Raw genomic sequence first — 25,475 nt, forward strand, 5'->3', positions numbered from 1 at the left:
TATTATCGCACAAGGCATTGGTAATGTTATTTGCAAAACCAGATCATTAATGCTCTGGAAAGACTTTCAACATATCTGCTTAAACAAATAATCTTATTTTACTCTAATGAATTATGTCATGACAGCACTGGAAGGCTGTCATGAGCAAGTGACTACAAACAACTGCAAAGTCACCACCAAAATACTAAGAGCTCAGTCTCAAGTAATTTGGCAAGGGATGGGAAACTCTTCTGGAAATGCAACAGGAAACATCGAAATGGAAAGTGCCCTCGAGTCAACTTTTCAGCAGGACACCTCGGGCAGAGGCACAACACTGGTGTGTAAAACAATAAACACATTTCACTTCAAGCACTTTGGCAAGAGAGTCAGTGTTGTCAACTCAGGCATCTGTCAAATCTGCACGCGCATGAAGTTCCAGCAACTATGAAGTGCTGCAAGAAGCCGGCACGAAAAAATCAGCACACTCGGACCAGCCCACCTCGACACCGAGAAACTCACCGATCACTTCTCACTACAGCAAAAGCATGTAACTTACACGGATTCCCAAGAACCTCTTTAGGGCCGGGCTGGGAGCTAGAATCAGGCAAGGCGCTAAGAAGCAAGGAAAAGAGACCTGAGAAAGTAAAATAGAAACAGGAATGAAGCACAGATCAGGGTGGGGCGTGGAGGTCCCTAGGTGTTGAGCGAGAAGAAAAGTTCCAGTTGCGGACAGACGTCTAGACGGGCATCTTCACGTCGATTTGAGTTTCCTAGAAACTCAGCCTTGCCTGCCCCCTCCCCGCCCAACCCCATCTGAAACCTCCCTTCTGGCGGGATGGTCGGGGGAAGCCCCGGGGCGCTTCTCACGTGGCTCTCGGCTAAACCTGGAGGCACCGACCGAGCTGCCAGGGGAAGCAGCGGCCGATCGGGCGCCCGGTAGCTGCGAGGGGAGTGGCCAGAGGCTAAGGTGAGACGCGTGGGCTCCCCCTTACCTGTCGCAGGAGGTTCCATCGGGCGACTCCCAGGGAGGCCGAGACTGTGGGCCCCCGGGCGACCCCGCAACTTGCGGGGCCCTCGTCCGCAGCTCGCTCGGTCTCGCCGGCCCCGGCGTCCGCTACGCGTGACTCCATCCCCCTTAGAGCCGCCTAGAACCCGGGCTGCCGCCGCCACAGCGCTCCCCTGCCAGGACCTGAGGACTTTTTCCCTACCAGGACCTGTGACGCCAGGCCTCCCTCCCACTGCCCTGGCGTGAGCCCTCCCCGAATTCCGCATTTCCGGTATTCGCGTCTCCTTAGCAACCAGGGCGGCGCTCCTCGCGTCACTGCACCATTTTGCTGGTGGCCATTTTGAGTAAGGGCAAACTGCAGGGTTAGGGTTCTTGGCAAGTCAATGGGTCGCGGCCCCTCTTTGCCCTCTTCTCGCCTGCTTCTTATGGAGTTCAAAATACGAGCAAAGACTCAAAAGTCTTATACCTTTGCGGGGTAAAGAGCCCGGAGAAAGAACGAAGACGCCATTCTTGACCACAATAAATATGGCGAAATCTGCTTTGTGCTCGTGCTAGGTTGGGGTTACGTAGACCGGCGTGCTGCAAACCCGCTCGAGGCGGCACGGGATAGGTTGTGGTTCTGCGGGCTGCAGGAACGCACACTTCGGCTGGACGCGACTGAGGTGACTCCTGCGCTCCTTCTGAGATCTTGGGGTTCTCCAGCCTGCCGCCCTTCGTTTCAGGGTCCAGAGCGGGACTCGCGTACGTATGAAAGGGTGTGCTAGGGTTATCGTCCCTTCTGCCGCTCCTCCTCCCATGCTGCCACCCCTCAGTCTCCTGGTCCTCCCCTTTTAACCTGAGGCTCCTCACTGCTGGACTTCTGGTACCACTCCCTCATGCATCGGATCGCCTCATCCCTGGGGGGTGGGGGAGTGGGGGGGTGGGGGGGAGAGTTGCACCGAGAAAACGAATAGGTTCTCCCAGGATCCCCCATTCGTCTACCCCACCCCCATCCCTTGCCTTGCATACGGTCTTCTCTCCCAGAATGAGAGGTGGGGGACTGAGGCTGCCGCCATGCATGGAGTGATTTACACTCTTGCACGCCCCTGTTATGCTGACCATTGGATTGAGAAGGGAGTGAGTGAGTGACTGTGTGTGTCGGCTACTGATCGATCCACTACTCCCACTCGCCCGTTATTTTGCTACGACATATAAAGAGATGGGGTGGGGGGGGAGAGGCATTGTAACGGATCAGATCTATGGAAAATCTGACGCAGTATTCTTTGATCCCGAGGGGCATTTTGTGCGTAAATTCCATGATGACATTCAACTACAAAATGCAGTATACCTAGATTTTTCCCTTTCTTATTCATAGTAATCACCATTTATTGAGTGGCTACTAAGTGCCTGGCTAAGATCTTAACATAAATTGTCTCATTTCATTCTTAACTGCAAAGTCAAATGGTGTCATGATCTGTTTTGCAGATGTAGAAACTGAGGCACAGAGAGTGACGGGTAGGAAGTGCAGGAGTCAAGACCTGCACGCAGGTCTCTGACTCTTAACTACTTATTAGCTTTACTTACTAGGTTAATAACCAGAGATATCCAAACATTTTGTTTGTGCATCCTGAAAATTTGTTTTTAACTAAATGTCTTTTTAACGGTAAAGGCCAATTGTCATTTATCCATGATTTGGAGCCAAACCTGACTGGACTTTTTGCTCTACTACTTAACTCTCCTAGTGACCTGGGGCAATTACTTAAACCTCCCAGAGCCACAGTTTACTCACCTGTAAAATGAACAGCATAATAGCTACTCTATCATATCAGTTCTTTATGGAATTTAATTTATAAAAGTTTACGAAAGTATTGGGCACGTAGCAAGCACTCAAATATTAATCTCGCTCCTCCACCTTTAAAATTAAATCTAATTAATTAAATCTAATTAAAATCTATTAATTAGATTTTCCCACTTTATCCTTTATTAAGTAATTAGATTTTTCCACTTTATTCTCCATTTATATACCAAAGATATGTTCTGATATATGTATGATCAAAGCCAATTTGCCTTTTAAAACCCTCAGAGTTCCTGAGATATTCCCATAAAGTCTATGTACTTATTTGCATTTTTTGTTTCTGTTTGTTTTGTTTGTGTGTTTTTGTTTTGTTGTTTGTTTTGGTTTTTGGGGTTTTTTTTTAGTTTGCCCTTAATGTGCACCAGAATCAGTGTGGCATAATTTGAGGCTGATAGGATTAACTTTACAAATGAGACCTTTAAGTCACATCTGTCAAGAAGTATGATTTAAAGGAAACTAACTTGTAGAAGTTTTCAAATACTTTTAACCTGAGTTATCTACTATCTGTGCAGTTACACATAACCTGAAAGGTTCATGGCCCTGAAGGGGAGGGACAAGAACTGCGGATCTTAGATGCTCTGAGAACCCACTATTATAGAAACATACCTACGTGCTGGCATCCCCAAGGGGACCATAAACCAGGGACTTATATTATGCAGCAGAAGAGCAAATTATTTCTCCAAGCTTTGAAATATAGTATTCCTCACCTTGGGAAATGCATGCAGAAACAGCATGTGAATCACTGTAACTTCGCTGATCATTATTACAATAGAATAAAGTTGAAAAAATATCACCTAACCAAGTGTCTACAGAATAAACCCAAGATATCAGAGTTAGCAAGAAACATCCCAAGTCGGAGCTTCTCATGTAAGGTATGGACTGTTTAAGTTAACCTTTTATAAGTCATTAAGAATAATTTTAGTTTAAAAATAAAGAATGGATAGGATATGAGTTACTAATTTTCTCATAATTGTAGTTTGATTTTTAAAATGTTTAGACCAGTTTTCCATAGTTAAATATTAGTATAAAATATGTATCCATATATATTTATAGAACTAATGTGATATATTAAAATGTAGATTTATAAAAATTGATTCACCTTTAGGAATTCCTTAGTGTGCCTTCCAGTGTAATGCAGAGTATAATTCAGCTTTCTAAAATTCCTAAAATATCATATTAACTCTCAGTAAAATCTAAGAAGATGCTAATTATTTTATGAATCCCAAATTAATAAACTTAAGTAAGTTCTGGTATGTTACTTTTATGTAAAAGCAATTTTAAAAGGACTTGGATTTTGACCACTTGGGTCCTTCAGAAAGATGATTTCAGGTATTATACTTTGACCAGACCCCAAACTGTGGGCTTGATCTCATCCTGGACGGCCCAATTGCACATATATGTAAAATGACCACACTTCCCAATTTGCCTGGAACAATTCCAGTCTCCACCTGTTGCCCCTATCAGTGTATCTTGGTTAGAATGATAAATTAAATTCTGTGTTCCCCTACTTACTTAAGGTTAAGTTATCTATTTATGCTGTTGTCTCTTTGATACACCTCCCCTACTTAATACTTGTTATGTTCCTTACATTCCTTAAATTATGTTTGGAGATGATACTTTTGCAATATTTTAGTATATTTTGTTTAATATTTTCAGTTATTGGTTTCCTTGTTGCATACCGATTTTTCTGTTACTCTATTTTGGGTTCCTTATATTTTATTGTGGTAAAATATGCATAACATAAAATTAGCTATTTTAGTAAATTCAGTGGCATTAATTATATTCACAGTATTCTACACTAAAACCACCATCAGCTCCCCAAAATGCACCCATTAAACAATAACTCCACACTCCTGTCTTTCTTGAGCCTTGGTAACCTTTAACTTTCTATCTCTATGAATTTGTCAATTCTAGATAACTGTTATAAATGGAATCATGTAATATCTTTTTGCATTTGTGGCATATATCAGAACTTCATTCCTTTTTATGGCTAAATAATATTCCTTTATACATATATGTCACATTTTGTTTATCCATTCATCTGTCATGGACACTTATGCAGCATTTTCTATTTTAAAAATAGGTTAACTTAAGATTTTATTACTCACTTCTTCTGGTTTTATTTAATTTTTGCTCTTCTCTTTTATTTGTTGTATGGGGTTTTTTTTTTTGGAGGGGGAGGGCAGTTTGCTTTTAACTTTTATCTCTTAGTCACTAACTTTTACTCTTTACATTTCAATCTTTCAAATTAATTTTCTTTTTATAATGCCTTAGTTTAGCACTTTTTTGTCTACTCAAATTCTTTATGTCTTTTATTTTTACATTCTATTGTGTGCATAGCTTTATCCCACTTTAAAATAAATTTAAAAATTTTATCTACTACATAAATTTAGGCCTTTAGATCATTTTATTTTGCATTGTATTTAGAACATTTTGTCATCTTATACTTCTGTCCTAAGTCTTCGCTTATAAATAGTAGGCAGGGATTACCATCAGCATGACAGCTGTGAGATTAACTCATACTCTAAATAGGAGGCTATTTTTCCCTGTCCATTTGTTCCTGAAGCAGTTTTTCAATTCTCTTTCATAGATTTTTGTCACCTAGAAACTTTGACCTGACTCAGGAGCTCTTTTAGTAATTATTTTCCCCAATAAAGTGTTTTTACAGCCATACTTTCTGTGAGATAGGATAGGATCTGAAAGTGGTGTCTGTCCCTTATGATCCTTGGGACCTGGGAAAACTGTGAAGAGACCTGTAGACAAAAATGCACTTTCCCTCTTTCATTCAGCATCTGTTCGCTTCCAGCTTTGTTTACTTATGGGTACAATAAATTAGTAAAAGAATAAGTATCTGGGCAAAATAAAATATATTTGCTTAGCTGACCATAGACCTGAGAGATACAATAGGGGAGGAAGGGGGAGGAGAGTCAGAACAGGATCGGAAAGGGCACAAGGTTCTGTAGTGATGGATCATAGGTGCTATGGTAGTGGGAGAACCATGGGACTATACATAAGGGGAGAAATCAAATACTATGCAAAAATTAATAAAGGTGTAAGAAAACGAATCAGTTAATTAATTTTAAAAGATGCATAGAAAAAATATTTGTTTAAAGACCTTTTTATATCCATTAATTAAAGACAGGAGGACAGCATAGGAGAATAGGAGAGGTTGCCTAAAGAACAGGATTTTCCCTGGCAAAGAGTAGACATGGGGAGGTTGGAGTTTGGTTTTGGACATATTTTAACCACTATTAGACATCCAAGTAGAAAGTTGAGTAGTCAGTTGAATATATACGTTAAACTTGTTCAAAGGAGTGTTCAGACTAGAGATAGAAATTTAGGAGTCGCCAGTTTGTAACTGCCACCGTTTAAGGTGATGATCATATATGAAATGACTAAAGGAATTAGTGCAGGCTATAAATAAAGAAATGCTTCCGGGGGCCTCCCCGGTGGCACAGCGGTTTAGCGCTGGGCTGCGAAGCTGCCCGCAGTCTCTGCAGCGCTGGTTCAATCCCCGGCCGCTGGCAAGGGTCGCACATGGCACGCAGACCTCTCCTGCCGCCCGCTGCTTTCCTCAGCAGTGTACTTCTCACAGCGGTTTAGCGCTGGGCTGCGAAGCTGCCCGCAGTCTCTGCAGCGCTGGTTCAATCCCCGGCCGCTGGCAAGGGTCGCACATGGCACGCAGACCTCTCCTGCCGCCCGCTGCTTTCCTCAGCAGTGTACTTCTTTGGTCTGCCTGTTCTGTTCCCCGCTCTGGCTCTGGTGAATTCTCTCACCCTCCCGCGCTTCTGACTGTACCCTGGTGCTTGTGTGGATAAATAAATAAATCTTTAACAAACAAACAAAAAAAAGAAATGGTTCAACCCCTGTTGATGGTAAGAAGCCAGGGACTTAAGTAGGAACCAGCCAAAGAGGCTGAGAAGGAAGTGACAATGAAACAGGAAAACAATGAGAATGGGGTGCCCTGCAAGCCACAAAAGAAAAGCCTTTTTAGGAGGAGGCAGTGATTTGTTTTAATGAAGTAGGTCAAGCAGTAGGAATATTGAGAGTTAACTTATTGTACTTTGCAATACAGAGACCATCAGTGACCTTGTGAAGAGAAGTCACAATGAGAAGGGCAAAAATCTTACTGGGATCAAGAGAATAGGGGTGGGAGGAAATGGCAACTGGGGCCATAAAAAGCCATTACTTCCCTTCACTTAACAATCGCTTTTGAGAAATAAGAAGCACATATAAGCAGAATGGTTTTGGAGTGTTTCATAAATGTTAAATAAGATTCATACTATTATGACTGTACTTCAGGTAGTTTAATTACAAAGTTAGTATGGTCCTTGTGTGAAACAACATAAAAACTATTTATTGGGCCTCCCTGGTGGTGTAATGTGTTAAGATGATCCCCGACCAGCGAGCTATCCACATGGCACAGCAGACCTCTCCTGTCTCACCCGCTGCTCCCCTCAGCAGTGTATTTCAGTCAGTTGGCCTGTTCTGTTACCCACTCTATCTCTGGTGAATCCTCTCACCCCCACACCTCTGGCCTATACCCCAGTTCTTGTATGCATAAATAAATAAATATTTAAAAGGAAAAAAAGAAAGAAACCATTTATCAAGGAAGTTCTCTCTGTTCCTAATTTAAGGTTTTATCATTTTTTAAATAAATGTGTTACTTTGTATTTTTTCTGCATTAGTTGAAATTACTCTAAAATTTATCTCCTCTATTTGTGTTATGTTACATTGATAGAATTTTCTAATATCAAACCATCCTTTTATTCTTGAGCTAAATCCTAATTGATCACATGGGAGTTTATTGTTATTACTCTCATTGTTTTTGTTTTGTGCTTTTAAAAATATACATTGATTTAAACAATTGGCATATAAGAAGATTATCTGTTACTTGAAGATTCAAGAATGCTAACGTGGGCCTCCACTGCCCGCAGCCTCTGCAGCGCCGGTTCTATCCCTGGCCACTGGCGAGGGTCCCACATGGCGTGCAGACCTCTCCTGCCATGCCCACTGCTCCCCTCAGTGGTGTACTTTGTCAGTCTGCCTGCTCTGTTCCCCGCTCTGGCTCTGGTGAATTCTCTCACCCTCCCACGCTTCTGACTGTACCCAGTGCTTGTATAAATAAGTGGATAAATCTTTAAAAAAAAAAAACGCTAACTTAAAAAGCATATGGGTTTGGTGTCTCCTTTAAGAAAGGAACACTTACCAATTTGGTTTCTTTAGTAATTACTGATTTATACAGCATCTGTATATTGTGAATCAGTTTGGTAATTCATTTATTTTCCATTTTATCTGTGTTTTCAAATGTGTTGGCATGAAGATACCTGCACTAACTCTGTAACTATGCCACTTTTTCATTCCTACTATTTTTGTCTCTTTTTCCTTGATCAGTTTTGCTATATTTCTTTTTTGTAAATATGTTAAAGAGCTAAAGTTTTGTTGCTTCTTTTTAGTTTCTTTGTACCAATTTTATTGAAACATTGATTTTATTTCCATTCTTTTTTTTTTGTTGTTTGTTTGTTTGTTTATACATGCACTGGGTACAGTCAGAAGCGTGGGAGGGTGAGAGAATTCACCAGAACAGGGAGCAGAGCAGGCAGAAGGACCGAAGTACACTGCTGAGGGGAGCAGTGGGCGGCAGGAGAGGTCTGCGCACCATGTGGGACCCTCCTCCAGTGGCAGGGGAGCAGCTGGGGATCGAACCAGCGCCGCAGAGGTCGCCGGCAGCTTCGCAACCCAGCGCTCAACCACTGCGCCACCAGGGAGGCCCATTATTTCCATTCTTTTAATTCCATTAAGTTTACTCTTCCCCTTTTATGTCTTCTTAAATTGAAATGCTCTGTGTTGCACTATCAGGAGATACATAGTATGAAGAGAAACATAATGTCAGCTTTGCCACCATTAATGATGCTAAGTTCGATAATTTTGGTTAAGTAACTGCTAGTTCTTCCCATTATTAAAAGGACTTAATTCCCTTTGCAATTACTGATGTCATAGTTACTCAGCTTATTTCGCTTAAATGAATTCGACAGCCATTGAAGACCTTCAATCAGTTGTTGCACGGGGGGGTGCTGATGACTTTCTACATTTCTTTCTCCATTATTAGCTGGTATTCTATTTTGTTTGTTGTTGTTTTTCAAATTATTGCTTATGAATTTTTATTTTTTCAGGGTGCTCTAATTAAAGATAGTCGTTATTCTTTTTGATGCTCAAGTTGTCCCAAATGCAGCTAGTGAAACCCCTTTAAAATTACACTTGTGTTATTTTGACACATCTCCATTAATCTTCCTTTCTGGCACAAGGTGGCCTAAGCCTACTTTGTACTCTCCTGGTCCAGACTTGGAACTAACCATTTAATAACAGTACCATCCAAAAAGCTACCCAGGGCCTCCCTGGTGGCGCAAGGGGTTGAGCACAGCACTGTGAAGCAATCAGCAACCTCTGCAGCACAAGTTCAATCCCCGGCCAGGGAGCAACCCACATGTGCAACAGACCTCTCCTGGCTCACCCTCTGCTCCCCTCAGCAGTGTATTTCAGTCAGTCTGCCTGTTCTGTTCCCCACTCTGTCTCTGGTGAATCCTCTCACCCCCCCATCTCTGGCCTGCACCCCAGCTCTTGTATGCATAAATAAATAAATTAATAGCCACCTAGTGCCTTTCTGCTGTACCATTTTTCTGTGAGGAGGTCAACATCTTTGCCATAATAAAGTTTACATCTTTCATTCTCCTATTTTACAAGTTTTGTTAAAATGGTTTAGTGATAGGTCACCTGGAATGTGGGAACAAGTACTTCTTTTTTTTCCCACAAAGGTATGATGGTATAGATGTAACTTTCTTAAAATTTAAAGTTAAAGCTCTCCTTACCTCAGGAATATGCCCTTGAAACAAATATACTATTAAAACATTAAGTTACTTGAATAAAATGGTTAGATTTAACCCTGATGATAACACTAGCTGCATTGAAATGGAAGCTTAAAATACTGCATGGGTTTTGTTGGGACAGAACAAAAACCAAAACAACTTAGAGTATATTATGTATATTACATAAAATCTCAGTTTCCCGGTGAATGATTTCTCCCAAAGAATTATTTACAAAGTGTTTGAATTCTGCCTCCATCTTTTTAAGGCAGTAAAAAATTCTATTGCTTTAGATACGTTCAGTTAATTTGGATTTTTGACACAGAAAAAAGTTAATTACAAATGTAAAATAAATTAGATGTAAGAGGCTAGTTTTTGTACCCAGCTCTGTTCCCTTTAACTGCGTATCAACCATGATTCTCAGTAAGAAAGGATATTTGAAATTGCCAGAGTCCAGCTCCCTGATTAGAATGTACTAAGAGCTGCAAAGAAAGTACTCTTTCTTCATAGCTATCCAAACCTACTTCAACAATTCTAGTAAGAATTACAGAACACGTAAGCATATATATGGAAATGAAAAGGCAGACTCTCTTGCCAAGTTAGAGTTTCAGGGTAGATTTCTAGTGATCTGATTTATATTTGGGGTGCTATTAGAGAATTATTAATATAGAAATTCTGTCTCATTACTCTAAAGAACAAACCTAGGTTTGATAGAAATATTCTAAAATGAACATATATGTGCCTCCAATATTTGAATTTCAAAAATTAGCCGTACTGCTTGTATGATTGAAGGAGTAACTGAAGGGTTTGACTCTAACACAAAGCATAAGGTATTTCAAAAAGGAAAAACTGTGAAAATGATTATTTTTCCTTTTAATTTGTTTTGCTGATTTTTCTCTTAACATTCTTATTTTGTTTAATTTATAAATTCTTTGTAATATAAACTATATTCATAGCTTATATTTGCCTTACTGGTGTTGGTAAAGTATCATGGACACTTGTGCAATAAATAATTACCAGCTGTAGAAGGGCCTTACCCAGGGCTTAGCAGCACTCTAGCAAAATCACCATACAGTTGTCATCTTTGGCCGAGAGCTGATGTTGAAAATCTTGACTAGAATTCATTTGCTTAAATAAGGGAAATTGATTTATTGAATATCTTTTTTTAATTTGACAACTGAGGTTCTGCCTTATCCAAATTTTAATAATTCATAAGATATTTATGTGCTGATCAAAAATCAGCATATCCCAATAAGATACTGCGTATTTATTTAGCATCCAGGTGTATGGATACTCACGCTCATTTATTTTTCATTCTTTTTCCTTTTTCTTCCTTTTATAAGGTAAATATGCTATAGTTTTCCTAAAACTGAATGAGAAGCTCTGTTTTACAAAGCATTCATTTACCTTTTGATCTAACAGACATTCCTGTTTGGCAGATTCCTTAGCCCTGCAAGAGAAGAAAGTTATAAAGTAGGATAAATTTCTTAAATCCTGTTGTGAATTAAATAGTCAACATTTATCAGGAAAGATAACATCTTCCTCTCCCTGTGATGTCTCCCTCCTTTTAGGAAGTAATTTTAGTTTATAAAACTCAGTAAAATTTTTTTCCTACCTCTCACACCTGACTATTTAAATATGTGACCATTCATAGGATTTCATTTTCTGCTTAATATATAAACTTTTCCCATGGTATTTCTGAACATTGTCCAGTATGTCTTAATATTTCTGCATCTTGAAGACTTATCCACTTAACCATTCATGTGTCCACCTTACTTTGTTTACAGTTTTAAAAGAAATAGAGATCATTTGTTGAGATTAAGAAACATACCTAAGGGGCCTCCCCGGTGGCACAGCGGTTGAGCGCTGGGTTGCGAAGCTGCCCGCGGCCTCTGCGGCGCCGGTTCGATCCCCGGCTGCTCCCCGGCCACCAGAGGAGGGTCCCACATGGCGCGCAGACCTCTCCTGCCGCCCCGCCCGCTGCTCCCCTCAGCAGTGCACTTCGGTCCTTCTGCCTGCTCTGCTCCCCGCTCTGGCTCTGGTGAATTCTCTCACCCTCCCACGCTTCTGACTGTACCCAGTGCATGTATAAACAAAACAAACAAACAAACAAAATAAATAAATAAAAAAAACATGCCTCTATAAAAAAAAAAAAATAAAAAGTTTAAAAAAAAAAAAAAAAAAAAAAGAAACATACCTAAGAACTCTGAGATATCTGTTATTTTATTAGTATAGACCTAACATTGTAGTACTCACCTGAAGGAAATAAAAATTACAAAGCAAAGATTTCTTTTCCCTTAGTTTGAAATATTGTCATGGAAATAAAACTTTTTCCAGGATTTTCTGCCTGTTAAACAAGAAAAGGAAAAATCCCTTTCAGAAAACATGGATGCATTTGAAAAAGTGAGAACAAGATTAGAAACACAACCACAAGAAGAATACGAAATCATCAATGCAGAGGTAGGATATCATATGCTTTGTTTTGTTTCAGGAATTCTAGATTCAAATTATGCCATTAACTAGCAGATAATAAATGTGTCATGAGCTATGTGAATTCCTATCAATCAAATACATTTAATTTGTGGATATTAGACAAGAGCACTATTCATATATTGTAATATTCTCTCAATCTCAAAGTGTCTATATCTGTCACCCCACAGAGTATATATGATTCTTTGTTTAAAATATAGTCAAGATCACGAACAGTTAATGGTGACAGCAAATAATCTCAGAAAGTTAGTTACTGGATTTTCAGACTAGCCTGAGACACAGTTTTCCTCATCTATAGCACTTGGATTATTAACAAAGGGAAGATGTGACTGTATTACTAAATGATCTGCTCCAATTTTTTAAATTAATGTTGTGGGGAAGAACTAAATTTCTCTTAATGGATATCCACTATAGAGATGTCAGATGTTCCCAAAGTCTATTAAAGTGGTTTGCTTGCATTTATGTATTAGAAACTCATCCAGTGATTTGTGAACATAAGGAAACCATATCTTTAACAACTATGTTGTAAAAAAATAATATATTTTCCATTTTTATGTGCTCATTTATATACAGCAACAGGTCTGCTTTTTATAAAAGATATCATTTCTTCTTCACCTTAAAGAGTCAGACCGTTAAACAGTTAAGCTAAATCATATTTAAATTACTAAGTAAATAATTATTGCTATTATTATTAAAAGACTATTCTTTTTATTGTCAGATTAAACATGGTGGTTTCGTTTATTATCAAGAAGGTTGCTGCCTGGTTCGTTCCAAAGATGAAGAAGGTACACCAGTTTTTCTTTTTAATACACCATCATTTTTCAGATTTCAAGTATTTCACAGGCATTTTGATGTTAATTTCTCAAAGGTATAAAAATATCTTTTTAAGATTAGTTTAGAATTTTTTCAAAATTCAGACAGTGTATTTCTTATATAAACAGCAAAAGGAAGAGTAGTTAAAGGGATCAATTTCCCATGGTCTTTATCTGGACACCAAAAGATGATGCTGAAACACAAGGGGTTGATTTTTTTTTTTCAATGATTAGTTTTTAATATCTATGTTTGTGTAAGATAAAACTACACTCGAAGCTTTGGCAGGGAAAATGGAGGTGGGAGTCAGCATTTTACAGTATCTCTATCCCAGGTACTATTATACTTTACATAAATTATTCAATGTCATTTACATTCTCATTCTTCTGTATAAAAACTAGATTATAATAATAGCAAATAATATCACATAGGTTTTATTGATGCATAGAATGACATTGAGTCGCATAGGATATTAAATAATGCCAATTTCTGTACCCATCAAACTGTCATCAATGCCAAAGGAAGGTTATAGCCTTTTATAAAAGGGGAATGGTAATTTAACACATTGAAATACAATTTTTAAAAATTTTAAGTATATCTTCTGGAGTTATTTCTTTCATTTTTCTGTGCAGCAGACAATGATAATTATGAAGTGTTATTCAATTTGGAGGAACTTAAATTAGACCAGCCCTTCATTGATTGTATCAGAGTTGCTCCTGATGAGAAATATGTGGCTGCCAAGATAAGAACTGAAGATTCTGAAGCATCTACCTGTATAGTTGTGAAGCTCAGTGATCAGCCTGTAATGGAAGCTTCCTTCCCAAATGTGTCCAGCTTCGGTAAGCCCCAACTAAAATAGTTTTCTTTGTTGAAAAGGCAATAGTAAGAGCATTGTCTGCACTTATAAACATCTTTAATTCCCCATATGAATGAATGAGAAGATGGGTACCTGATCCATTTATCCCTGTGAGCTCTGTACCTTCCTATGTACCTCTTATGCAAGAGACCCTTTCTCCTGTAAACATATATCAGCATCCAAGTTGTACAACAAATTTTACTATATCAGTTAAGTCTTTACTAATTATTACTTAGAATACAAATTTTTGTATATAAATTGTATATTCATATTTTATTCAGCTTTAAGCTTTGGTATGAATTTTTTTTCACATTTCACATTGTATGTCAAACTGTTGCAACACATTGCCCAAGGTCATGACCAAGGAATCTTGAACTTACTAAACTAAATTATTCATCAATAAAAGTTGTGGCATTATTACTAATAGAACCAACTTATAATTTTATCCTTTGTCATTGAATGGTACAAATGTTCGTACTTTATCTTCCCTTTTCATTTTCTGCCATAATTTCCCCCAGTATTTTAATAGCTAAAAGCTTCTGCAATGAATTGAGATTATTATACTCTAATTGATTCTAAGACATACATTTTCTACATGTAATCTTTACAGTCAGGCTGCACATTACATAATGATGTCTTACAGCCACTGTCAGCCAGGTGGCAGTCGTGATTGTGATTGTGTGAAATGTCTACTGACAGCTTCTGGTAAGATCAAGAAAATACCAGCAATAAAATATATTGGTAGTTTAAGGTAATCTGTGGCTTAAAGGGAGACAGAAAATTGAGGCATGAGAGGAAATGATCTAGTATTTCCTGAGACTTAAAGTTCAAAGTTGTAGATTTAAACATAATTCATCTGAAAACAAATGTGACTTTACCAAAATCTTTCCTAAATATTGAACATTCAACTCTTATTTAGAAACCTGAAATAGGTAACTACTTGGAAACTTGGTATTGCTATATTTTTTCCTCTGGAGAGCTCTCTGGCAATTACAGAACATGAGCTACAGTGGGACTTCTGTTAGATTTAGATTTCCAGGATAAACCTGCCTTTCTTTGTCTTTGACACTCCCAATTAGAAAATGCATTGTACCTTTTTTTTTTTAACTATAAGTAGGCGGCTATGTATAATTCATTAATTACTTTCTCTCAGAATGGGTAAAAGATGAAGAAGAGGAAGATGTTTTATTCTACACCTTCCAGAGGAATCTTCGCTGTCATGATGTGTATCGAGCCACTTTTGGTGATAACAAACGTAATGAACGTTTCTACACAGAAAAAGACCCAAGGTACTAGAATCATGCAATTAAATTTTTTCTCCAGTTATCTAATATGTTGCTTTGGGATGGAACATTAACGTGACAGCATAATCATTACTCATAATCTTTTATTGTTTGGATTCAAAATTGAAGTCTGATTGTGTTCACACTCTAAAGTGAATACAAATATATAGCTTGTGGATTCTGAGTACCATATAAGCAGCCTCAAATCTAAAGGGATGGACCAAAACAGAAAATCAGAGTACTTGAAGAGAAAATGAAGTAAAGGTCTCCAAGAGCTTGTAAAACACAGAGCTGCTTCCTGCTGCATTTGCTTCAATCCCCAAGTCTCAGTTTTCTGTTCTTACAAGAAAAGTTCACCAAAATTATGTCATAATCCCTTTGCCTATACCCCTGTTGGCCCAGTTTTGTTTTGTGTTTTGGGTAACCTGATTTTGAAAAAGGTATTGTTATACATATGGCTAAAAAGACCCCCGACCAGCCAGGTTCTTCATCTACTTTATTTACTACTTTACCACATTTGACTGATCAGAGCTAGTGTTTTATTTTGATAGTAGAGTGCCTCTGAAAAGCATGTTCAAGGAAAATGCCAGCTATGCTATTTTTAAGGATTGGTGCATTGTGAATATTAATTCGTCTCTTTTCAAATAGTTCCAGAGTATTGCATTTACACATTCTAAGAAGAGCAATATTGTATAGTTTCTAACTGGAAGAATCTTGACAGAATTAGGAGACCTGATTTTTTAAGTCACTAAAAAACAACCCCTTTGCAACATTGCCCCCCCAAAAAGGTACTAGTACAGTCATTGTAGAATTTACAGCGGTTCTACTACCAAAGGCCATAGGTCACTGGAAGTCTGAGAAGTCACTAAAACCAACTTGGTCACTGAAAGCTCTGGGACTCCAAATCCCAAAGATCCCAATGGGGCAGCTCAGAGTAACCTTAAATGTACTGAGCTGCACCAAATTTCTAAATTTTGAAATTTCAAAATTACAACTTCTTTTAGAAATTAGTCTATTAAAATGCAGAAACAGTTAAAGAATTATCTGAAACATACACTAATTAGTAAGCAAAGCCCTACATCTTCTATGCTTCATCTACTGCTCTTGGTAAAAACTAAATCCTCTTGTGGAAAGTAGACTTAGCCCAGAATGATCTCTTCTGTGTGGCAAATGGTTCTAGTCTTATTTCTTCCAGATTGTTTGATTTATCTTAAACAAGCCCTTTCTTGTTGAGTTTCTGCCTGCTCGGGAGTGCTGGACCTGCGTGCTTTAGGATCACATGATGATACTGATGTATTGATTCCAAATGTCTTCCGTGACTACTTCCAACTTTGTTCTTCCTCAGAATTGCTTTGGTTATTTGATGTGTTTTGTGGTTCTATCCAAATTTAGGGTGTTTTTTTCTGTTTCTGTGAAAAGTGGTATTGAAATCTTGACAGGGATTGCATTCTCTGTCTTTATTTTCTTTCATCAAAGTCTTTTAGTTTTTAGTGTACAGATCTTTTCTCTTCTTGGTAAAATTTATTTGAGTTTATTTTTCTGATGTTATTTTAATGGGTTTGTTTTCTTTGTTTCTTTTTTCAGTAACTCATTGTTAGTGTAGAGAAATGCAGCTGTATGTTGATTTTATATCTTGCACGATTAATGAGGTAGCATGCTTTTGAAATTTACTGGATTTCTCATCTCTCTCTCTCTCTCTCCAGCTATTTTGTTTTCCTTTATCTTACAAAAGACAGCCGTTTCCTCACCATAAATATCATGAACAAGACCACTTCTGAAGTGTGGTTGATAGATGGCTTAAGTCCTTGGGACCCACCAGTGCTTATTCAGAAGCGAATACATGGAGTCCTTTACTACATCGAACACAGAGATGATGAGTTATATATTCTCACTAATGTTGGTGAACCCACAGAATTCAAGGTAATCCTGGACTCTCCTGGACTCTCCCCATTTGGACTGTTAAAAGCATGCTTCCATCGGTAATATTTCCTACTCTGAGAATGAATTGTTTCATAGGCTTTTGGCAAAGTGTAGAAATTGCTGCTACCTTTCCATGCATAACCAATCCCACTTTTCTTCCTGTAGTGATAATGCCTCTACATATTTTAATTATGGCTAAAAAGGCTAGTATATGAACATACTCTATCTCAATTCTATCACTTATCAAAGCCAAACTTAGTGGCTTAAAAGAACAAACTTTTCAACTTATAAACTCTTGATTTTGTAAATTTGAGCTGATCTCAGCTAGACGGTTCTGCTGGGCTAATGCGTCCACAGTCAGTTGGCTGGCAGTGCCTTGTGCAAATGTCTATTGGTTGGCTGCCGACTAAGCGTGAGGCCATGCTGTCTCGCCACCTACAGTCAGACTGAGCTCGTTCACACAGTGGTGGTGGTACTGCTGCCCTGATGCAGCTAGTTTCTTCAGCTCATCATTAAACTCTGAGGACAACTGCAATGTGGTGGTAGTGTTTTCATTTCTGGATGTTGTCATCATCGAGTTTTGTTACCTAGATCTCTCCTAACTTTGTTCTATACAGCTCATGAGAACAGCAGCCGATACCCCTGCTATTATGAATTGGGATTTATTTTTCACAATGAAGAGAAATACCAAAGTTGTAGACTTGGACATGTTTAAGGATCATTGTGTTCTATTCCTGAAGCACAGCAATCTGCTTTATGTTAATGTGATTGGTCTGGCTGATGATTCAGTTCGGTCTCTAAAGGTATGTTTAATTTTCAAAGACAATACTGTTAATCAAAATACATGTAGTTTAGGGCCTCCCCGGTGGCACAGTGGTTTGGGCGCAGCGGGCTGAGCACAGTGCTGTGAAGTTGTCCGCAGCCTCTGCAGCACAGGTTCAATTTGCCTCCAGCCAGGGAGATACCCACATGGTGAGGCAGACCTCTCCTGTCTCACCTATTGCTCCACTCAGCAGTGTTTTCGGTCCATCTGCCTGTTCTGCTCCCCATTCTCTGGTGAATCCTCTCACCCTCCCACACTTCTGGCCAGTACCCAGTTCTTGTATGCATAAATAAATAAATCTTTAAAAAAAAAAAGTGACACTTAAAAAAAAATAATCTTCCCATTAAAAAAAAAAACACATGTAGTTTAGCTTAGCAGAACATCAAATCTAGAATAATAGCAATATACTTTTCTTAAAAGGAATGTAACTTAGATGGAATTTAGCATGCAGTATCTTTATCAGGTAGAAGAGGTTTATTTTAGAATTACTTAGCAGACCTTACTTTTAATGCAGTTTTAATTAATGTTATACTGTCATGTAGTAGGAATTTCAGAAATAGAGTTCACTGCCATTTTATTTCTCTTTTCACCTATCTCAACATATCACATATCTCTACAACTTCAGATGCAGTAATAACGCAGGCCAACTTGGCAGCGGGTGCCTTACCCATGGCAGCTGCTCCATCCCACACCCACAATGGGGACAGTAGTCATGCCCACTATTTCCATCACTGCACAATTGTGTCTACATCATCTCTCTGCCAATTTTCTCACTTGCCAGGGATCGGAAGGGGGATGAAATTGGGTTTCTTTCAATAAGGGGGTGGGCAGTGATCTCCACGGCAACACAAGCTGTGAGGTGGCACCTTGGCCTGGCAGGCTGACTTGCTGATACTGATGTATCTCCTTGGAAAATAATCTGCCTCTACAAGTGAACTTGCTCAAATGGGTGAACAGTAACCTTATTGCCCAGTTATGTACAGTTAACATGTGAGTTAAGGTGACAGCACTAAAGGAAGTGAAAAGGGTTTCATTTTACTTGATATAGAAAGAGCTGTGTCATTTAATCAGCAAACTTTTCTAGCTGCAGTATTGTCACAGCTTCTGTTAAAGGCAATTCCAGTAAATTCACTGGAGTAGAAAAATGGCAAAACAAAATACCTGGATTTATGCATTTTCTCATGAGATTAGACTAGTATACAAAGAATCAGTGTAAGGTGGGTTTACATAAGTGGTGTCAAAAACATGAAATGTGCTGTGGAGCCCAAAGTAGAAGAGGACCCATGAAAAAATTTTGTGGGAGAAGTACAATATGAGATGAACCAACTAAGTAGGATATTGATGGGTAGGGAGGGGAATGGTATTCGAGGATGAGGAAGTGCATCAAATAAAGCTCTAAACTAAAAAATTTCAGAACATGTTCAGGAAACTACTAATTTCATTCCACTGAAGAGGGGAACTTTTGAAGCTTGGGAGTGGGGGAATAATTTGAGGGGTCAGCTATAATTCATCACATTATCTGACAGCCATAAGGGTACATTGAAGCAAGAAGAGATAGGGGGCCAGAAGATTCGTTTTGAGATTGTTAGAGTGGTATACAGCAAAAATACCCAGATACTCGCTAAAATCAAATTATCAAATTTAATGCCTGGTATCTAGAAGATTAGGTAGGTGTCCTACAACAAAAATGGTGATTTTACTCTCGCCATTTCTTTACTGCCTTCTACCGTATTCAAAGTGTTTCTTTTGCTTCTTGTTCCTGCTGCAGTCTGTATGAATTAGGAATTGGAAAGAATTTGTAATCCCTAGCAATGCATTTATTACAACAAAATTCCATGAATAGGAAATTAGGATTGTCATGAGAGTTTACTCTGTTACATAAGATTAAACTTCTCAGTAAATGTGACTATTTGTATTTTTTGTAAGTAAAAAGATAAGCCTTAATTTCCATGGTCTTAACTTCCATTAGAACAAACATGTCTTTAATTTATTCTTTGTCTCCTTGTACTCTGGCCCTCCCTAACCTGGAGTTCTGTTATACCTTGTACAATAGTCTAAGTCATCACATGGGATCAAATACTGTTTCATGTACCAGATACTACTTAAAAGAGTAGTATCGGAGCCTTTTCATGAACTAGATAATATAGATAACACCGATTAATATGCATAGACAGTGCTGTACACAATGGACAAAATCTTTAAGCCCGACTGTGAGTGGATTATAAAGTATTTCTGTACATAACATCTGCCCAGTAGGCATGTAACTAAAAGGTCTTTTTTAACTTAATCATGGAAATGTACAAATCCTTAATATACTTTCCTTCTATCCTTGATCACCATGTCATCAGTATTTCCTAGTAATATTTTCTTCAGAAAAAAGGTGGCAATATTTTAATTGGTTCTGAAATTTAACTTTAGCAAATTGGAAATTTTTGCTTTGCGCTAATAACATCAGTTAATTTGGAGGGGCCTGCCTCCTTGGGCAGTTTTCTTGCAGCATGTGTGTCTGAATCATTTCAGTGAAAGGACTGTGGTTTGCCTGTAGAGTGTTCAAGCTGAACTTGTCCAGTATCTAAGGACTATCTGCATATCAGCTGGCCAACATAATGTTACCATAGCCTATGGTAGGAAATGTGGCTTAAGATATCCTTGAGATAGTTAATACTTATATCTGCATCAGCTGGACAAAGTCCATAGCTTTGGAACAGATTTTTTATGATTAAACCTTTAACCTTGGTTCCACTAGTTTAAAGAACATACTCAAAAGTTTCTCTATTTATTGGAACTACTTGTCAAAAACAAAGACAGCTTACTAGGTGATCATATGGAAACTGTTTAAAGCCTCACCAAAGAGCAGAGAAGCATATTACTCTGTGGGCTGAAGGATCTTCTAAATCTGAGGCCTGATTACCAGCTTAGCACCAGTGCTTCATCCTTTTTTTCCCCTCAGTCTCAATTAGCTCACTTCAATTATGCTACCAGATTTCCCAACTTTCATGTACACATTTCGGTAGACAAATTATCCTTGAAAATAATTCTCGGCCTCCCTGGTGGCACAGCGGGTTGAGCACAGCGCTGTGAAGCTGTCTGCAGCCTCTGCAGTGCAGGTTCGATTCCCACATGGCACAGCAGACCTCTCCTGCCTTGCCCACTGCTCCCTCAGCAGTGTCTTTGGTCCATCTGCCTGTTCTGCTCCCCTCTGTCTCTGTGTCTCTGGTGAATTCTCTCACCCTCCCGCACCTCTGACTGTACCCCATTTCTTGTATAAATAAATCTTTAAAAAAAAAAAAGAATTCTCAATCTGAGGAGAATAAAGTGAGATCTCTAATGAGTGTGAATGTGTATCCTTATTAGTGCTTCTGGAAAATACATTCGTTAGATGTATGCTATGCTCTGAGAACATAGCTTGCTGGCTGTAGTTTCCATGGGTTGAACAAGTGGGTTCTTTATGCGCACATCCCCCACCAGTCCTTTCGAAGCAGTGCCCACCAGTGACGTGGCTGTGCCAAGACCTCTGATTTTCTAAGGAATTTGCTCTTTCTACAATTACTCAGGAAAAGAAAGGCAATTTTCTTTTAATGTTCTGACTCTTGGTACCATTTCTTACACTCTGTCAGCCTGCTTACCGGAGTTCTTTAAAAGGTATAAGAGTGATGTTAGCGGAAGGCTTGAAGCTGGACCCTGCTGCTCTGAGAGAATAAATTTTGATTCCTTTCCTTTCTTCTTAAAGTTAAGAATCTTAATCATAATAGCTATGAGTCTCTCAGAGTGGATGTGCTGGGAAAGGTTTTGTTCTGCACAATGGTTAGCCTGGGAGCTAAAGTTAGAAACAAATTGTAAATGCTTTAGGGCTGCTGAGGCAGTTTGTAGCCCTGGAATAATAACTGTCATCACTGGCTGTCTAGGCAGCAGGGTAAGGGCTGGTGGGTAAATTATTAAAAGCACATGTGAAAGATTTCATATTTTGTGAGAACAGAGATCTTGGAGATGTCACTGGGGTCTGAAATTACAATTTGATTTGCTCTTATTCTGAACCATTTTGCTATTTTGTTGTCTGAGTATATACTCCAAAATAAACTTTTTTATTAAGGGAGATTTCTTTTAAATCCAGAAGTGTAAACTATTTTCCTTTCATTTTTCCTTACTTTATGGATCATTAATGTAGAATTTTGGGTTTTTTACTTGAAATATCTTTTGCTGTGCTGAATTCATCCTTAAATGTTAGAATGGGTAGAAGCAAACTTGATGTCCACATCATCTTGTTTGGAGCAGACTCACAAATTTAATTAATGATATTTTCTCTTTCGTTTCTTTAGCTCCCTCCTTGGGCCTGTGGATTCATACTGGATACAAATTCGGACCCAAAGAACTGCCCCTTTCAGCTTTGCTCGCCCATTCGTCCCCCAAAATATTATACATATAAATTTGCAGAAGGCAAACTGTTTGAGGAAACTGGTCATGAAGACCCAATCACAAAGACTAGTCGTGTCTTACGTATAGAAGCCAAAAGCAAGGTAAGCTTTCGTGACCTCAGCTATTAGGCGTCATTTACTGAGAGCATACCACTTGTCAAGCATGGTGCAGTTGTTGGGATTACACCAGTTTTATCAGTGCTATAATTTACCCCAGATGGGAAGATCATTGAAGCTCAGTTCTTCGTGAGCCCAGGGATTCTTTACAAATTAGGGAAAAGGGAAGCAACTGCTCTTTGGAAGCTGCTCTATCTAACTTTCCACAGACATTTTTGCACAACCAATGAGGTTTGGAATCAAGCTAATCACGACTTGCTACCATTCTTACCACTTCCTTCTAAGATGTTGTCAACCAGCAGGTTTTTCTCTGATTATTAAATTATGGTTGGGTTTGGGGGTGAGGGGAGTAGAAGTAGCAGGAAGGTGAAAAGACAAAGTATTTCACAGACATCGATCTACATTATTTTACAAGCATAAACCTTCCTGAGAAGTGAACATTTAATTACACTGTCGTAACAAATTGAGTATGATAAAAATATGAGAACCAGAGTTACTCCTCTTTTGACAGCACTAGTGCCCCAAAGTGATACTTTCAAAATGAGAATGAAAAATAGCTTTGGTTATATTATTCTCCTTAGGTAAACGAATGCTGCTCATTAATTCCTACAACTTCACCCTTTTTCTGTGAAAGGGAGATCAGAAATAGTTCATATTATCTTGTGTCTGCCCAGAGAATGCCTAGCTTCAGGCTGTCGGAATCAATGTATGTGAACTACACTGTTAGCTGCCCTAAAAGTAATGCAGGGGTTAAAATTTATAGAACATTCTTAGGCCATTTTTAAACAGTACAAGAGGTCCTAATGGTTGGGAATTTTGACTAAAGAGAACAGAAAATTGTTAAGACTTCTTTAGTCGGTATATTTGTAAATATTCAAAGATGAGAAATGCCAGTATCTAGCCCTAAATTCAGAAAAAATGCTGTGTTAGTGTATCTGACCTGGACAGGTATATTTTGGCTTGTCCTAAAAGAAAAAAGTTGCAGTAGTGAGTAGTGTAGAACTTGTTAAAATCCATTTTACCCTCAGAAAAAACTGTATTTAATAAATTGTTTTCAAGTCAGAATCCTGCTCCTCTTTTCTACTCAATATTATAGGTGAGCAAAGTAGCTGACAATAAGGACCATGATGTATCTTTAGAGGCCTTAATTCTTTTCATCTTTGTGAAGTTTGTGTTCAATGTCAATATGCAGTGCATAAAATTGGGGATAATACTGGTTTTTTCAAGGCTCTTATTTACAAGCATTGTAATAATTCATTTCCAGGATGGAAAATCAGTGCCAATGACCATTTTCCACAAAACGGATTCTGAGGACTTGCAAAAGAAGCCTCTCCTGGTACACGTATATGGAGCTTATGGAATGGATTTGAAAATGAATTTCAGGCCTGAAAGGCGGGTATTGGTGGACGATGGATGGATCCTGGCATATTGCCATGTTCGGTGAGTCAGCACAGTTTACCTGGTATCTGAGTGCTAAGGCACTTACAGAGGACCAGAATAACAGTAAATCAGGGAGCAAACGTTTATTTTCTTCTTTTTTTTCTTGAATGTATGTATTCCTAAACCTACCTCTTATTGTGGGCTGGTTCAATAACAGATTGGTTCATCCAAAAAGCAAGAGCGTAGATTTTTAGGATTTTGTGCCAGATTTTTAGGATTTTTAGAATAGATATATACCAGCCTTTGTACTTAACACCATTATTTCCATTTAATTATTCTGAGTTGATATTTTTCTAAAATAACCTCTTAAACTGCTTTTTTCTGCCCTAAGTTCCCTTATTTTAGCTGTTCTCAAGACACATATATTTCTGCTTAAAATTCTTTACACCCTCCCCCCACCCTTGCCATCTTCATTATAAAACCCAGATTCCTCTGTATAGTAGTTAGCAGCTTAGTCATCTGGCTAATCTATGCAAGAGTGAGATCTGTTGCCATCACTCCCCAAATACATGTCGCTCTGCAGCCACACACGCTCCACATCCAGCCTTGCTCTATTCCCCCCAGAGGCCATGCTCTCCCCTCTGTGCCCTTGTACATGCTGTGTCTCGGTGCCTTCCTTTTCTTTGCCCTTCTAGAAACACATGTTATTCCTTCGGGACTCAACTTGGGTATCATATGTGTTCCTTACTCATATATCCTTCACCTGGCAGGTGGATGTTCTTTCCTCTGCTTCTGCAATGCCTTAAAAACACTTGGATTATGGCAGCAACCACATTGCTTGGTGGCTGTTTTCTTTCACAGAATTAATTGATTATACTTTTATAACCAAGCACAATGCCTGGCAAATAGTAAGCAGGCATTCAAAACATAGTTGTTGAATCAATTTTTATTCATCTCTATCAAGAGATGACAAACTTTCTCTCCTCAGAATTAAACAGTAAACATTTTCGGCTTTACAGGCCACATGTGGTCTCAGTTGCATGTTTCTGATTGGTTAATTTTCTTCCTCCCACGGTTTAAAAATGTTAAAACTGTTTTCAGCTTCAGGTACATATAAAAACAGGCCTGTAGACTGTTTACTGACCCTGAACTGTATCATTAATACTTTTCTTCCCACTAAAATTTTTTTGCCCTTTAATTTCAGGGGTGGTGGTGAGTTAGGCCTCCAGTGGCACGCTGATGGCCGTCTAACTAAAAAACTCAATGGCCTTGCTGACTTAGAGGCTTGCATTAAGACGCTTCATGGCCAAGGCTTTTCTCAGCCAAGTCTAACCACCCTGACTGCTTTCAGTGCTGGAGGGGTGCTTGTGGGAGCATTGTGTAATTCTAATCCAGAGCTCCTGAGAGCTGTGACTTTGGAGGTGAGTATTCTCTTTTTATTGTTTACAGAATGGGGAAGTATAAAGCCATAGGCTGCTCTAAAGAAGAAAAAATCTCCACTGCAGTTGTACCATAGCACAGGAATGTAACAAAACTTAAATTTTAAACACAGAATTATAGCTCTGCAAGGACTTCTAAAGTTACTTGGAAGTTACTACTGGCCATTTACTTATTCTTCCCTGACAATGTTCTTTATTAATTTTATGGATTTCCAATAAAGGACATCAATGGCTATTCCCATTGATCCCTTTTTACTTATAACCCT

At 38.7% G+C, this 25,475-nt stretch overlaps 3 protein-coding genes across 6 annotated transcripts in view; 1 reads left to right on the forward strand and 2 right to left on the reverse strand.

Moving 5' to 3' along the window:
• The window catches only part of CAMKMT (calmodulin-lysine N-methyltransferase), a 303,792-nt gene extending 302,545 nt beyond the window's left edge, over positions 1–1,247 (reverse strand). The window contains exon 1 of the mRNA XM_054687773.1: positions 972–1,247. Within this exon, the coding sequence (XP_054543748.1) occupies positions 972–1,109 (138 nt within the window). The 5' untranslated portion in view covers positions 1,110–1,247. The remainder of the gene's footprint in view (positions 1–971) is intronic.
• SLC3A1 (solute carrier family 3 member 1) overlaps positions 1–25,475 on the reverse strand; it is a 72,100-nt gene that overhangs the window by 6,354 nt on the left and 40,271 nt on the right. Inside the window, 2 exon segments of the mRNA XM_037528138.2 lie at positions 11,087–11,129; positions 11,936–12,026. The gene's annotated coding sequence lies outside the window, so the exon portion shown is untranslated.
• PREPL (prolyl endopeptidase like) overlaps positions 1,350–25,475 on the forward strand; it is a 29,233-nt gene continuing 5,107 nt past the window's right edge. Inside the window, exons 1-11 of one of the 4 annotated variants that reach the window (XM_037528132.2) lie at positions 1,350–1,726; positions 3,332–3,691; positions 12,017–12,139; positions 12,888–12,954; positions 13,612–13,818; positions 14,989–15,124; positions 16,822–17,038; positions 17,656–17,841; positions 22,178–22,375; positions 23,655–23,830; positions 24,975–25,191. In XM_037528132.2, the coding sequence (XP_037384029.1) occupies positions 3,473–3,691; positions 12,017–12,139; positions 12,888–12,954; positions 13,612–13,818; positions 14,989–15,124; positions 16,822–17,038; positions 17,656–17,841; positions 22,178–22,375; positions 23,655–23,830; positions 24,975–25,191 (1,746 nt within the window). In that variant the 5' untranslated portion in view covers positions 1,350–1,726; positions 3,332–3,472. The remainder of the gene's footprint in view (positions 1,727–3,331; positions 3,692–12,016; positions 12,140–12,887; positions 12,955–13,611; positions 13,819–14,988; positions 15,125–16,821; positions 17,039–17,655; positions 17,842–22,177; positions 22,376–23,654; positions 23,831–24,974; positions 25,192–25,475) is intronic. The other 3 variants (XM_054687771.1, XM_037528133.1, XM_037528135.2) reach the window with 3 other exon arrangements.

This window comes from Talpa occidentalis, unplaced genomic scaffold (assembly GCF_014898055.3).
Source record: "Talpa occidentalis isolate TD23 unplaced genomic scaffold, MPIMG_talOcc4v2.1 talOcc4.5, whole genome shotgun sequence".
NCBI lineage: Eukaryota > Metazoa > Chordata > Mammalia > Eulipotyphla > Talpidae > Talpa > Talpa occidentalis.